The 17,226-nt window shown below is 37.3% G+C and overlaps 1 protein-coding gene across 1 annotated transcript; it reads right to left on the bottom strand.

Annotated features, from left to right (window-relative positions):
- Positions 1 to 15,664: 15,664 nt before the first annotated feature.
- LOC143555080 (uncharacterized) lies at positions 15,665 to 16,297 on the bottom strand. Its single transcript, XM_077044713.1, has one exon. The coding sequence runs from the start codon at positions 16,295 to 16,297 to the stop codon at positions 15,665 to 15,667; it is 633 nt and encodes a 210-aa protein (XP_076900828.1).
- Positions 16,298 to 17,226: the final 929 nt, after the last annotated feature.

Here is a 17,226-nt window from a genome sequence, read left to right as displayed (position 1 = left end):
CTCTAAATAAGTCTTCCAATTCAGAGTCATGCTCTACCCTCTTGGAACTAGCTTCTTGATCATCATTTGGCTCAGTGTGTTCTAGTTCCTCAGTAGCAGCACTCACATTCACATTCTCCACACTCATTTCTTCATTCACAATCTCAGTCAACTCTTCTGTCAGCACATTCTCAACAACATCATTGATTACTTCTTCTCTCACATCCATTACAGATTCATCACTATCATCATATTCATTCATGATCCTCATCAATCCATCAATATTTTCAATATCAGTCATGACCATATCATTCTCATCTATATTCTCCCCCTGTATTGGGGCAGCTGAGGTCTTCTCAACCTCCTGCACCAGGGTTCGAATTAACAATTCAGCATTAGTTAACTTTTTCAATAACAGTTCATTTTCACTTGTTAGCTTTTCATTCTTTCTTTTCAAATCAGTATTTTCATCCCTAACCTCCTCCACTTGCCTTTTCAACTCATCATTTTCAAGCATCAACTCAGCATTTCTTAGTGACATATCATCATGTGGACTTGTAGGGTTTGATGTAGTAAATGGTTCAAAATCAGGTAGGTTTGTGGTAGGGGTTTGTGGTGTTGGTGATTGATGTGTGTATTGATGTGTGGATGTTTCTGGTTGGTCTAGGGTAAGGGTTTGAGGTGGTGTTTGATGTGGTGAGGTAGGTGGTGGTGATTGTGGTAGTGTAGGGATAGGTTGTTCAAGTTCTTCATGTTGCTCCCCCTGTACTGGTGCCATAACCTCCATATCCAGACCACCTCCCCCATCATTGCCATCAACATCATCATCAGAGTCTCCTTCAGCACTCTCCTCATCACTCCCTTCTTCCTCCTCTGAGCTCAGCTCAGGCACAGGCATTATAGCCAAATCATGGTTTAATAACCATGGCAGAATTTCCAATGGAATACTTGCATCAAAATTGTTAGAGACACCAGGATTCTTTATTCTCTTGTAGGCATCGGGATCTTGCAGTTTATGGGTGGTTCCAATTGTTGGTAAATCTTGTAGTATGCTATTGAATATGATCTGCAGGAATCTCGGGTACTGTAAAAATCTTTTTCTTTCTGGTTTCTTTAGATTCCCCACTAGCCCATCAAAGATCATATTGGAAAAATTAAATGGCAGATCATAGATTGTTCCAACGGTGGCATTTGCTAGATCAAGACTCATCAGAGTCCATGATCCCTTTCTCGGAGCAAATCCATGTATGATGTGATGAATCAGAAATCTGTACAACATTGGAAATAATCCCTTCTGAAACTGTCCCTCATGGACATTTCCTTGATACCCCATAGTTTCTCTGAAAATCTTCAACAGATGCTTTGTATCGAAGCTGATGTGATTGTGATCATCGTCATTCAGTCTTAAACATCTTCTGATCAATCTTTCAGTGATCTGTATCTCCTGTCTGGCCACGGTTGCCTCGATTCGTCTTTCATTACCGTCTTCAATAAGCTCTGCTGATCTCCAGAAATCCAATGAGTGATTTCTGTAGATAATCGGGCTTTCAGTGAGAGCAAAGCTAATGTTTGACCGCGCCATCCATAAGATCATTCGAGCCATCGGTTCATTTTCTGGTGTTACTTGTAGTAGTGCGCACATATTGTGCTTTGGCTCAAACACATACTTCGGCTCGTTGTCTGCCATATCTGTAAAACATAAACAAATTCAAAGTGAAATTAGACATAAAGTTTAAAACTTTAGACAATTTCAAGTTATAAAAATGAAGAAGAAAGAAAGAAATCTTCAAGAACCTGTTCTTCGACAAATTAATAACCTAAACACATAAACAGAGTGTTAGTACTCGAATACATAATCAAGTCACAATAACAATCTAATCGTGATCGGAAAACATAAAATTTTATGCTTACCAGTCGGAAATTAGTGGCTGATAAAAATTAGGGTTTGGATTAATCTTGAATTCAATAAGTCGGTTATTTTTCTTAGTAAGAGAGATTTGCAGTGGAAGGAGAGAGATAGAGGGAAATAATGTAGAAGAAATTTGCCTAAGTCCCTCTTTTATACATTTTGAAAGTGGGTTTTAAATGTTTTTTGTCTTCTTGTGAATTACTAGCTGTCAACCAGTAACGTTATCCACTTGATATATTAAAAAAACATTTAATCTCATTTAAAATTATAAGACCTTACTCGAAAAATTAATTTATCCAAAGTCTACTCGGTCTACTTCCACTAACAAACCTTGCTCGGTCAAACTTTACTCGAAAACTTTTCATTTTGAATGTGAAGTTTGCTCGAATACTTCTCTATTTAAACCTTGCTCGATCAAGTAAATTAATTTAAAGTTAGATATAATGAAGAAAGCTTACCCGAAATACTTGATTTCTTGAGAAATAAATCGCAAGACAAATAATCAAATATAGTTATCAATTAAACATTCTTATTAAGAATCAATTAAGATCCTCCCAAAAATTTCTCAAATTCAAATTAAAACTTATCTAGCATGAACCCTAAAAATCATAATCACTAACATATTCAAACAACGTATTCATTCAAGTATGAGTTTAAACAATTTCATCATACTAACTCACATATTCAATCAATGCATTCATTCAAGTATGCTTGTATGAAGATTGTGCTCGAGCACTCTTTCAAATGTAAAGTGTGCTCGGATAACAATCTTATGCAAAGTATACCCGAATAACTTTCATATAATACAAAGTGTGCTCGAGACCAAATTCTATCAGACAGTGTACTCGGAAAGTTAGGTTTTGAAAATTACCAAGTATATTGAAGGAACACAAGTGTACCCGAAATATAAAGTGTGCTCGGAAAACAAAGTTTGCCCGAAAACACTTGTAATTTCAAAGAAATCATAAACACATATATCATAGAGCATGCTCGGAATGAAATTAAACACATAAACATTTAAGTGTGCTATAGTCTAAAATTTCATAGAGCTTGCTAGAAAATCCTAAGTTAGCACTAAGCTTGCTAGGATAAACACATTCAATCATCAGGTATGCCCTTGTTCGAGGGAACTTATCATATCAAACCATACCCGAAAAATGACAAACTTAAACAGTAACATCTAAGCGTGCCCGGAAAGATTAACAAACCTTTCCTAACAACATATTCACACAAAGCTTACTTGGTGTACTCACTTAAGTTCACAAAGTTTTCTTGAAAACACAATCAGCATATTACATGCATAGCTTATTCGAAGCTAACATAAAACATGCATAGCTTACTCGAAACAAGAATTCCTTGTTAACAGTTAGCTATTTCAACACATAATCATCTCAAGACTTCAAGCTTGCTCGGAAAGTGAGTGCAACAATGTAAACACTTCAAAGCATGTCCGAAAATCATAATGTTAGTCAAAAATGACTAAGCTTACTCGGAAAGGTTGAAAGTTGTCAAACCTTACCCGAAACAACATATTTACACATAATCAACTGTTCTGTACTCGGAAAGGTTATAATTCAATAACCTTACCCGAAAATACATATTCAAACAGTTTGTGCTCGAGAAGGTTAGAAATCATCAAACCTTACTCGAACTTACATATTCAAACATAATCAACTGTTCTGTACTCGGAAAGGTTATAATTCAATAACCTTACCCGAAAATACATATTCAAACAGTTTGTGCTCGAGAGGGTTAGAAATCATCAAACCTTACTCGAACTTACATATTCAGCCTATTTTAGGCAAAATGCAACACTTTTTGACTTAAACCACTTTTCAAAGACATTTCTATGTTATGTATCATTTCAGAACATAGTTTAAGAGCAAATGGTGCATTTAGAGATCAAATTTCAGTTATACATCATTTCAAAACAATTTCTTTTATAAACTGAAAGGATCTCAGGAATGGGATCATATTGACTAAGTAGCTATCTCATTACTTCACTCTCAGCATTATTATGACAACTTAGAAAGTTTAACAGCAGGTATAAACTTAGCATGATTTTCATCTCTTTGGTGATATGATTAAGGTTCAATTTGAGCATAATGCAATAATGGTCAACACTGTGCTATGATGCCTCATATCTCTTCTCAAAGCTTATTTGGCTTTCCCCAGATCACCCCAATTTGACTCCAACCTCCTATATTTGGTCAAAAATAGTTTCTTATGACAGAACTTATTGTATCTTTGTATATTTTAGACTCAAACATATATAGAGGTTGAACGTTGGACTTACAGTTAGCAACATGCCTTTCATTCAAGATGAGACAGATTTTGCCAACATCTTTGTAGTTCTTGTTGTAACCCTCTTGTTTGATAAAATATTTAAAACACTTATCAACTTTTGGTTGATTTATTCATTCTTCCCCTTGTTTTTGATATTTTCTCAAATTTTCTAAAAGCATGTTCTTTGTCATATTTAAAATGTTTCATTTTGGTTGACCAAATAACAACAGGCTCGTGTATGACTAGGTAATCACTTTTCTGCCATATCATTCGGAGAGATCTATCTTGAGACATGCAAAACAACCATGCATCTCCACATAAAGATTAGCATATTCATTATGTTTATATCACCTTAGATTTTACATCATCATGGGAAAGTAACCATACATGTTAATGACTATACTAAGGCCTTTTTTAGCCTAATAATTCCATATGATTAGCTAAGTAGTCAATGTACTATCATTTCCCATTAAACACAGTTTAATATTCAATCACCCCAATTTCTCTTCATTGTCAGGTTAATGGCTATCCAGTTTCGACCAAAAGTGGTCAAACAGGACCAAACATACATGTGAATATATGTCCTTTCAAAGTCAGATATTGACATAGTTTTAAGTGAAGGAATAAGAAACAAGTCATAATTGCCCCAAATGCATTCAGTTTTCAGGTCAATGGCTATCCTTTGAATCTAAGAGATTCAAGGACCAAACATACACAAGTGCATGTCCTTCCAACTGGGAAAATGACATAATTTTCAGCAAAAAAACAACTGTTTGAGATCTTTCCCTTTAAAAATCCTTCTTTTAAGCTTCTTAAAAGCTTGAACTGAATAATCTTATCATATCTCATCACCATTAATCAACTTGCTCATGTTTTGACCAAAATATAGTATTTATGCAAAATTCATTATAAATTTCATTGAATCACTTAATTTTGACATAAAGCACATTTTGACATAAACAGTTGCATCACATACTTAAATCTTAATCATTCTTACATCATCAAGAAAAACAGACTGTAATTTCATTCAATGTCTATTCTACCTTAACAACTTCAGAAGATCAGATTAAGAACATATTCAAGTAACCATTAACATGTGATTACTCATGACATTATATAAGCAATTAATCTCACCTAAACAGATCAAACTACTTATCATAACATCATATCAGTTAACATAATAGTCAAGAATTATCATCAATGTCAACCAAATTGCACAGATAGTTACTTAACCACCTATCAGTTAACATCAAAACAGTGACATAATAAAAAACATATTAAACAACATATTCAGCAGCATATTCAGCAACATATTCAACTTGTGTAACCTCTTCTAAAATATTCAAGTAGCACATAGAGGTACACAACTAAGCACACATCCTTAATCAGATTTCATCAGAGTTGATCATCCCCAGGGCTTTCAAAAGAAAGTTGAACCTGGTTCTATCAAGTGGTTTGGTGAATAGGTCAGCCAGATTATCATTTGTATCAACTCTTTGCATTTCAATCAAATCTTTTTCACTACAATCTCTGATGAAGTGATGTCTGATTTCAATATGCTTAGTCTTAGAATGTTGCACAAGATTCTTAATAGTAAAATATGCAGCAGTATTATCAATCAGAATAGGGGTGTTTAGAAAGTTCAAACCATAGTCCAGCATCTGATTCTGAATCCAGAGAACTTGTGCATAGCAGGCAGATGCAACAACATATTCAGCTTCTGTGATGAAGATTGACACTGTGGTCTGTTTCTTGCATTGCCATGACACTAGCCTTTCACCCAAAAACTGGCATCCCCTCTTCATCAGCTATCATCTTTTCTTTGGTGTCCATTAGAGTTGAGGCAGCCTTGTAATCATGACAGTTGAACTTATTCAGAATGTCCTGCACATACTTAGCTTGGTGAATGAAGATTCCTTCATCCTTTTGTTGAACTTGTAGTCCCAGAAAGAAATTCATTTCACCCATGGAACTCATGCTGTACTTGGACTTCATCACCTCTTCAAACTCCAAACACATATTTTCATTTGTAGATCCAAAGATGATATCATCAACATAGACTTGTACAAGCAGCAAATCTGACCCTTGTCTTTTGTAGAAGAGTGTCTTGTCAATGGCTCCCCTTGTGAAGCCATTTTCAAGTAAATGAGTTGATAACTCATCATACCATGCTCTAGGAGCCTGATGTAAACCATAAAGGGCTTTGTTTAGCTTATACACCCTGTTTGGATACATGGGATCCTCAAAACCTGGTGGTTGAGTCACATTCACTTCTTCATCAATCTTTCCATTAAGGAATGCAGATTTGACATCAAGCTGGAATACTTTAATGTTCTTTGAGGCAGCATATGCAAGAAAAATCCTTATGGCTTCCAGTCTTGCAACTGGTGCAAACACTTCCTCAAAGTCTATCCCTTCCTCTTGAAGACATCCCAGTGCTACAAGTCTAGCTTTGTTCTTAATCACCAAACCCCTTTCATCCCTTTTGTTTCTGAACACCCATTTGGTTCCTATTGCATATCTGTCATGTGGCTTGTCTACAAGATCCCATACATGTAAATCTCTAAACTGGGCCAATTCCTCTTGCATTGCCTCTACCCAACTATTGTCTTTTAAAGCTTGAGCAATATTCTTTGGTTCTAATTGGGATAGAAAGCAAGAGTACAGACAGATGTTTGCTATCTCAGAATGACTCATTGTTACTCTTTCATGCAGGTCACCAATGATATTTCCAGCAGGATGATTCTTTTCAACAGTAGGAGTTTGTATTATCATATTTGTAGACAAATTTGTGTCAAGATTTGTTTCATTGATTTCAGGTTCTTCAATGATCAAATCAGCTTCTGCATCATGAAACACTGGTGTTTCATCATTGTGTTGTCTTGAAGTGGATGCACCATTGTTTCCCAGATTCAAACTTTGAAATAAGTCTTGAAATCTTGTTGTTGTTGCAGCTTCTTCATCATTTGTTTTGTTGCCTGTGTCACTCCCATTATGAACATGATCATTTTGTACATCAGTACTATCTTGACTTGTCATTTCCTGATCTTGTTCAATGTCATTCTTTGAGGAGCTATTCACAAAAGTGTATTCCTTTTCTTTTCTAGCAACCTTCTTCCACAATTCTTCCAAGTCCAGTTCTTTCTTCTTATTTTCTTCAAGTACACTGGTCTTGTAGAATGCTTCATCAAAGTCTTCAGAATAAATCTTGAATGACTTTATTAACTTTTCATGATCAAACAGCCATGTTGCACCACTGACTGTATTGAATTGATTCTCATTAAAAATAATGTCAGATGACTCTATCACACTCATGTGATCTTTCACATAAACTCTGTAAGCCTTTGAGTGAGTAGAATATCCAACAAAGAAATAGTCTAGTGACTTAGTTTGAAACTTGTTCAAATAGTCTCTAGTGTTCAATAAGAAACATTTGCAGCCAAAGGGCTTGAAGAACTTGATGTAAGGCTTTCTATTGTTGAAAATCTCATATGGAGTTTTATCATGCCTTTTGTTCACAAGCACTCTGTTCTGAACATAACAAGCAGTGTTGATTGCTTCAACCCAGAATGTGACAGGTAAGTTAGTATCAGCCAACATGGTTCTTGTAGCTTCTATTAGTGTTCTGTTTCTCCTTTCTGCAACACCATTTTGTTCAGGAGTTCTTGGAGCTGAAAATTGTTGCAGTATTCCTTTCATAGCACAAAATTCTTCCATAACTCCATTCTTGAACTCAGTACCATTGTCACTTCTCAGCATCTTCACTTTCTTATTCAGCTTGTTTTCAATCATTGTGACACAACCCTTAATCAACTCAGCAGTCTCATCTTTGGTACTTAGGAAATAAACCCAAGTATATCTTGAAAAGTCATCAATGATCACCAAACAGTATCTTTTCTTTCCAATACTTGGTACACTCACAGGACCAAAAAGATCCATGTGAAGTAACTCAAGTGGTTGATCAATTGAGTTGATGAGCTTTGTCTTATGAGTAGACTTGTGTTGTTTTCCCTTCTGACATGAGTCATAATGATCATCTGACTTAAATTCTCTTGTAGGTAAACCAATCACATGTTCACCCCTGAGCAGTCTATTCATATTCTTTAAGTTCACATGACACAACTTCCTATGCCACAATTTAGATTCATTTTCAGTGGCTTTGGAAACAAAACATGCACCACCTCTTGAAATAGCATCTTTCATATTCAACTCATACAAGTTGCCATTTCTTGGTGCCATCATCATAATCATTTCAGGTGGGATCACAAACTCAGGTTTTAAGATGAAACAATGAGAATCATCAAAACTGACTTTGTAACCCTTATCACACATTTGAGATATACTCAACAAATTGTATTGTAGTCCCTCAACATGAAAGACATTGTCAAAAGACACCTTCCCATTTGTCAATATCCCTTTACCCACAATCTTTCCTCCATTTTCATCACTCCCAAAGGCAACTGGACCCTCATACTTCTCTACATAATTCACAAGTGACCTCTTGTCACAAGTCATGTGCCTAGAACAACCACTATCCATATACCATATATCATTTAATGGAGTGGCCTGTTCCTGCACAAAGAGAAATTTGATTAGTTCAGTGATGAGATGCAAGCTTCTTCAACTAGCAACTTATCAGTGTCAATTTCAGTGGCAGCTTGGGAAGTGAGTGTAGTAGGTTCAGGATCTTCATGAGTGATCTCCAAGTTGTCTTAATGGTCAGTTTCATAACCACACTCTCTTGGTGTCTTGACAAGTGAAGCTGAATTGTCAAGCTCAACTGAGGAAGTTCTCTTTTCTTGTAAGACATAGTCCTTAGATTCTGAGAAGTCTCTCACATCAGTCACAGCTTCAATTTTAGCTTCAGTTCTAGGTTTCCATGTGAAACCTTGTGGTTCATATCCATGTTTTAACAAGAACTTTTCATCACCAGTGAGTACAGCTTGTTTCTTTCTTTGATATACAGTTTTTCTTTTTGATTTCTCACCGCCTGATGATTCTTGTGACTCATCAGACTTGACTGAATGTGTATTTTTGGTAAATTTCAATGACTGGTTTTTTCTTATCACCTGCTTTTGCTTCTGAGGTGATTTACTTCTTCTCACATTTTCAGTCATATGCATCTTCTTCTTTGTCTCAGCCTTCACTTCAACTCTTGTCTCTATTCTATTCACATTTCCCTTTCCCAAATACCAGGCATACTTCTCTTTGTACAAAACAAAATCTTGACCAAACTTTGTTCCATTTGGGACATGAAATGGCTGAAACTTGAGTCTCTCATTACATGAATCAGTATGGTGTCCATATTCATCACACTTCTACACCACACCTTTCTTTTCAACATCTCATGTTCTTTTGGTCTCCTGAATCTTTCACTTGGTTTGGGCTCTCTTACACCAATTGTCTTTTTGTTTTTCAGATTGTCAAAATCAATTGAGAATGGTACAAACTCAGCCATTCTAATTTCACTTCTTTCCACATTCCCTTTAACAAAGACAACCTTTTTCAAGTTCAGTGGTTGATCATCTTCATTCTCTCTATATCTTGACTTCATTCTTTCATATTCCTCAACACTTTCTACCTCACCCACATCAAAGTCTTCAACACTTGAAAAGATAGGATAAATAGGAGTAATATATTCTATATCCATTTCTTCCTTATTTACTTTCTTTTTCTTGTTCTTTTCTATTTTTTCCAAAAACTTTTTGCTTGGAGGTCTGACAGCATTGTAACACACATTCTTCTTTTCACCAATGTCAAAAGAAACATGTTCTCTTTTCATTTGCTCATTCATTCTTTTCATTTTATGTGTAACTGGAGGATACTTTGGAAGTTGATCAACAGATTCAGGCTTTCTATATTTTCTTCCTTTTTCAGCAGCTTGAATTTCTTTTTCAGTAATTTGATCACTCAAATCACTCAGATCATCTTGATCCAACTCATCTGAATCAAAGTCATCTTCAGAGACTTGAACTCCAATTGACTTTTCCTCTTTCATTTCTTTCTTCATAACAAATTCACCATCTTCACTCACCGCAACATTCTTGTACAAATATGCAACATCTTCTTTGTCTTGAAACACATATTTGAATTGTTGTAGATAAGCACTTCTCTTCTCTTTGTCAACTTTAGGCATAAAGTTGTTGTTGAATGGTGGTGGAACAGCCTTGTACTTTTCATCTTCTTTTACTTTATCCAGAATTCCACAAATGTTTCCATTTGAAACTAAGTTCTTTAGGAATTCATTTTCAGTTTGCAGCTTTGTATTCAGCACCTTTTCATCAATCACCATCTTCTTCAACCCACTAATTTCTGTTGTGAATCTTGTCTGAGCTTTATAGCTATTCATACAATCCTCTTCCAAACTTTTCATTCTTTCCTCACTAACAATCTCACTTGCCTCATAAGCATTGATAATGCTTTGCTTCTTAAAACACTCACTTTCCAGTTTACCAATCTTTTCTTTTAATTCATTGACAAGTTTAGGTAAATCAGCATTAGGATCAGAATGTACCTTATATGAAGATGCAGAGTCTATGGCCATGAATGCCACATTAGCTCTTCTGATATCATCTGCTATATCTTCCTCATGGTTACTCCAGTCAAATCTTCCCTCATGCTGAGTAGTTACTGCCACATTGCCTTGATTTCTTGGTTGATTTTGGTTTGCTGGAATGTTGTGAGTTGCAGGGATTTGAACAGCTTGATTCTGATTGTTGTTCATTTGATATACTTGATTCTGATTCATGCCCTGCTGGTTGTTCATCTGAGGCTGATAGTGGTTATTAAAATTGGGATTGAAGTTGTTGTTTGGATGGAAGTTGTTGTTGTTGGGATTGAATCCTTGGTTATTGTTGAAGTTTTGCTAGTTGTTGTTTCTATGCACATTCTGCTGGTATTGTTGTTGGTTTCTAGGCTGTTGGAACTGATTGACTTGAAAGTTCCTTGGCAAATTGCACTCTCTTGCAAAGTGTCCAGGCTGTTGACAGTTGTAGCAGATAGCCTTGGACTTATCAAATCCTATTCTCTCATTTGGACCAGAAACTAGTGATCTACCAGTTCTGTTGTACAGTCTCTTGCTTCTTAATGCCAACATTGCAGCTTGCCATTTGAGATCCATGTCTTCAAGGTCATCAGCATCTATTTGTTCCAAATCATCCTGCACTACACTTGTGTGAATCATGTTTTTGGCCACAAATGCATTGTAGGACTCAGTGAACATAGACATTAGGGCTTGTGCATCATTCCCTTGAACATGCCCGACACCAGCACTTTGAGCATTTCCATTTCCCACAGAGGCTGAATCATCATCAATCAATTGGACATTAAACCTCTGTTGATCACCTTGACTGCTTGAACCACCTCCAATGAATGACCTAGCAGTCTCATTGTTGTGATCACTTGGTTCTTCAATGATGGGAATTTGTTGTTGATTCTTTGTTGTAAGATTCCCCATAGGAGCAATTAAAGCATTTGACACATTGAAACTTGGTGTATCTTCCTTGATCATTTCATTCTCAATCATTTCAAGTTCAGCAGCTTGAAGAAAACATACTACATCATCCAATTTCAATTCATTGAAATTTTGCTTTTGAAGGATGAATTTGCAAGCAGTATACCATTCTTTTGGCATTGAGTTGAGCAACTTTGTATTTAAATCAAAGTCAGTCATTACATAGTCAGTTGTTCTCAACTCATTCACAATACTCAGAAAACGTTCTAGTATTGACTTCAACCTTTCACCATCTCTATACTTGAATCTTTCTAACTGTTGCTTCAGTCTTTTCTTCTTAATGTTCTTCAATTCAGTGTTCCCTTCATACATCTCAAGGATTGCATCATACATTGCCTTAGCACTTTGATGATGTGCAACCTTTGTGAGGATTTCCCAAGACAGACCAAGTTTGAGCATAGCCAATGCCCTGTCATCAACCTTTCTCATTCTCTCTCTAACGGCAGCAATAGCATTTGCATTAGCACCTTCTTCAACAGCAGCTTGTGGTCCATTCTTGATAGAATTCCACATATCCACATCATTATAACAAACAGTAGCCTCAAAAAGCACTTTCCACTTTGTAAAGTTCTCCTGACCATACAATCTAGGTATCTTATTAGTAGACACCTCTTGTTCCTCATATCCAGACATTTTCTTAAAACAAAAGTTAAGCTTTTATCGAAAATAGAGTAAAATAATCAGATCTGAGAACAAATTCTTAGATCTGAGGTGTCTGATATGAATAGAACAAGATTCAACAATAAAAATCAAAGCTTTAAGTTAAATAAGGAAAAGAAAACACCTAAAACTTGTAGATCTGGAAGAAAAATGAAGAACAGAGCTTCTGACGTCACAAATCAATCGAACAGTGCTCTGCTTACGTCATTCTTCTTCAAAACTTAATCAGCAACAATCTTTCTAAAAATAGCAGCAACACGCTCTGATACCACTTGTCAGGTCGTTTCAGATCGAATCTTAATCAATCATGTCATAACTCACACAAAATTAATCATGTTGACAAGCGAGTTAATGACGGGTTACTATGTTTAGAAAGATGACCGTTTGTTAAAGGCGGAATCAATAACAAACATACGGTTGCAGTGAATATTCAAAAATACGAAGACACACGAAGGATTCACTCAAAAGATTTCCATTTATATAACGTTAATCATACAAAAGGATAATCGATTAGGGTTTAGGAGGAATCCTAGGACAGCCGTCACACACACAAAATATTCTCTTAATTAATGTGTCGGTCTTATCCTCTCTGTCTCTCGTGTCTTTTGCGGCGTGCCCTAATTATTCTATTTATAGGCCTGCTAACCTAGGACAGCTGTCATTCCTTCTAGAAACCCTATCCGATAGTACATATTCAATTTACATATTCAAAAATTATACTAAGTGTAAAACAAGTCTTCCGGGTAGGCTTTTCATTAAACTTCAGTCTCCGAGTACGCAGTGTACTCGGCCTTCCTTCAGACTTGGTAAACATAGAAGTGTACTCGGAATCAGTTTCCGGGTAGACTTTACTTAAAGAATATTTTACCAAGTAAAATATTCGCCGAGTAGACTTCAATCTTCTTGGACTGATCAAACTTTGCTCGACAAATCCTTACGAGCAACCTTGTTCTTCTATGATCCTGTTCGGCTCATTGTCAGTTGAATAACTTATTGATAAGGCGTACTCGGGAGTACATACCTTGCTTGAGCAGAACCTTACTCGATATAACTTAGAGATATTCCATCAACTCATCAAGTATACTTGGACCACAATTATTAAAGAATACCTTGCCCGGTCTTCCAAATACTTGGTTTCTTGGACTTGGTTGACCAAACCTTACTCGGAAGAGTAAAATACTTGGTCTTGAAGAACAATCCTACTTGACAAAGTGAACCTCGCTCGGATATGCCAAATTAATGAACCTTACTCGGGGATACACTAAAAAGCATACCTTGCTCGGATATCCACTAAAGAAGACTACTTGAAGTAAACCTTGCCCGGGAGGCAAAATCTCGTACTCGGCTAAGTAAAAGCTTACTCGAAGTTCCAAGGTGTACCCGGGTTCAATACTTAGCAGGTTCTGAGGAGGTTGAGAAGATTCCAATCTTCAATATTCTTCATTTAGGTCAAATCTCCTCATTTGGGTCAAACTCTTGACCCAACAGATAACTACGGTGTTCTTAGTGAATTGTAGGTACAAAGGAGGTTTCGGGGCTATTATGATGTATAATGTAAAAACCTAAGGAATCGGGTACGCGATAGAGGTCAATAGAAATGAAAACGGGAAGGTGAGGCTGAAGTCCACTGTGACCCACGGTTGAGACTGTCAGCCACGGTCCAATGTGACCAAAATGGACAAAGGCCACCGTACCGTGGCCTCTGTCCCATCGTAAAGCTCACCGTGGCCCACGGTGGTGACCGTGGGCCACGGTCCAGAAGACCCAAGGAGACACCGTGACCCACGGTGTAGACCGTGGGCCACGATACAGCATTCGTAACTGCCGTTTTTGGCATATTTTATTCAGTTTTTGATTGTCTTTTGAGCAATCCTTCATTCCAGACGACCTAGAGACGATTTTTGGAGACAATTGATCAATTGTGAGTGTGTTAATCATTAGATACTTGTTTTTTAATTCGTATGACAATTATAATTGAGGGGATGACAAACCGAAACATGTGTGGCTAAATTCCTTTGTGTTTTCCCTTGGATTGCACATCACGAATGGGAGGAAGACCAGAAACATCATCAGGAAACACCTCATGATACTCGCGAACAACAGGAATGTCCTCAATTTTTTGTTCCTTATTTTCCACCACATGGGCTACGAATGCAACATACTTCTTGCGTAAGTACATTTGGGCTTGAAAACAAGTGATAAAAGTTAAGCTTGAGGAAGAAAGCTTTTCACCAGAGACACGAAGAATTTGACCATCGGCAAGCGGAATATGAATGAATTTCTCGAAGCAAACAATTTCAACACGATGAACAGATAACCAGTCCAATTTTACTATTATGTCGAAACTTCCCAATTGCATAGGAATGAGGTCAATTGAGAACTTGTGGTCGTTTAGATTTAATTTGCAATTTCGAATAACCAAGTCAATTGTTACAGATTTACCATCAGCTACTTCAACAGAATACGAGTTCTTAAGCTTAGATCGAGGTTTAGCATGTAAAGGCTTAAATTCAAAAGACACAAAGCTCATATTAGCACCAGTATCAAATAAAATGGTTTCAAAGTGGTCATTCACGAGAAACGTACCATTCACCACATCGTTGTTTTGTTGAGCTTCATTGGCGTTAATTATAAAAGCACGCCCACAATTTTCTTGAGGAGCTTGAGCAGCTTGAACAATTTGACCACCTTGTGGTGCAGGAGCTAAAATGGTGGGATGCAGCTGAACTTGAGCTTGGTTAGCCAACAATGGTGGAACCTGTGGCTGATAAGCTTGTTGGGTTTGGTACGTCTGAACCTGGTACAGCGGAGCTGGAGCAAGCTGAAGGGTGTTCATATGCACGAGTCGTGGACACGTGTTGCGAAAGTGGTTAGGATCACCATAATTATAGCAAGCGCGCATCTGATTTATGGGTTGAACATATGGCACAGGACGGGAGTTGGGTTGAGCAAACCATTGAGGAGCAGCTGGTACAATAGCAGTCTCACGACAGACGGTGCTAAGGTGTCCAAAACGGTTGCAACGGGGTGATGACGTTGGAAAATGTTGCAATACGGATGGTGTCCGTTGTAGAGTTTCTTGGGTGGTGATGCAAGGTTAGTTTGAGATTGAGGTGCAGTTTGTTGAATTTACGCATAGTTCTTGCACTTCTTGCTATGGTGGTATGAGGAGAAAGCAGGCTTGGATGACTCTGGTTTCGATTCTTTGGACTCGGTAGGGGGTTTATCAGCAGGTTTTTTCGATCCCTTCAATGTCAAGTCCCGGATTTAACATGATTATCAGTTAAGGTTGAAACAAGATTGATCGCGTCACCAAGTTATTTAGGAGCACTACTCAAAACACTATCTTGGATTTGTCTCGGTAGTCCTCGAATGTACTTATCGATGGCACGCGAAGTTGAGGTAACGAGGTGAGGTACCGGCATACTGAGTTCATTGAAACGAAAAGTGTAGGCTGCGTGCTCACCACTCTCTTGTTTGAGGTTCCAAAATTCAGCTTCCAAGTTCATAAGCTCACTCGGAGAGCAGAACTTCTTGGTCATCAGTTCTTTCAGTTCGTCCCATGGCATGGCCATAGCAACTTCGGCACCACGGGTTGTCTTTTCCTTCACCCACCAGGTAAGTGCCACTTTTGCAAAGACACTTGTAGCAAAGCGGGTTCGCTTGTCGTCAGGACACTCAATGTGGAGGAATTTTCTCTCCATTTGTTCGTACCACTGAAGTAAGGCAGTGGCACCTTCAGTCCCGTCAAACTCTTGGTGTTTTGTGCTGGTGAAAGTCTTAAACGAACAGTGAGATGCTTTAGGCTCGCTTGAAGCAGAGGCGTTATTAGCAGAAAGATTCTGGTGAATTTGGGTCATCATGTCGGGAAGGACCGCAGCTAGTTGTTTGGTGATCTGAGCGGTCAACTTGCGGCTAGAAGAACGGCGCTTGTTGAAACGAAGAGACATTCTGCTAACAATGGTGGCGAAAATCGTGAGACTCGGAATGGGGTGCGGTTTAAAAACCCTTGTTAAAGTTTGCTTTGAAAGAAATAAATAAATAAAATCATAACAATGGTAATAAATCTTGTGTGGAACTTTAGAGTTTTCATGAACCACCATGGACTCTTGTTTTCCAAACATCAAAGAAACTCGAAATCAAATCGAACCGAAAGCTGGGTATTCGTGTACGGACTTCCAGTTAAAACACATTGTAAAACATAAAGGAGTGCAACCATATTCTTTTCACTAAGAGAACATGGTCGCGTTTGAAAACTTAAAGTTGTGATTCATATGGCGTTGAAAATGGTATGCTTTGGCTAAATAGAGTTCATGCTCTTTCCTAACTCTCCAGGTAAGCAACCGGGTCCCGCGTCTGATTGGGATTTATACGCATTTCTTATCCTTAGGTTTTAATTACCTTGGTGTCAAGAGTTTCGGAAAACAGGCACGTTTCCCTTACAGTTACTACATACCCATCATAAAGAACCATCTTTTAGAAGAAAAATATCGGAACACCACAATTAAATCAATAATTAAAAATGTTGGAAAAATATTTGTTTTTATGCAAAAGTCTTGGACTTGTGTGTGCTTGTGTAATTGAAGTAATTGAATCATCGGTATAATAGTAACAACTAAGTGCTTTGAACAATCACATAAGGCCCACATAATTTCTAATTATGCAACCTAAACAATTAAGAAAATAAACTATAACTAACTAGAACACTATGTCTAATGTCCTATCTTAAAGTCACGGCTCTGATACCAATCTGTAACACCCCGGCTAAAGCGGAGCATGCCCGAGTGTGACGTACATATTTCCCAAAACACATGTGACACTATTAAGTGACAATATTATCATTAATTTATTCAAATCCAAGTACACAAGTTTATCAAAT

The sequence above is a fragment of the Bidens hawaiensis genome, unplaced genomic scaffold (genome assembly GCF_021521415.1).
Source record: "Bidens hawaiensis isolate Kalapana, Puna unplaced genomic scaffold, B.hawaiensis_p1.1 tig00017952_1, whole genome shotgun sequence".
Classification (NCBI taxonomy): domain Eukaryota; kingdom Viridiplantae; phylum Streptophyta; class Magnoliopsida; order Asterales; family Asteraceae; genus Bidens; species Bidens hawaiensis.
This window is presented reverse-complemented; position numbering and strand designations above follow the sequence as displayed.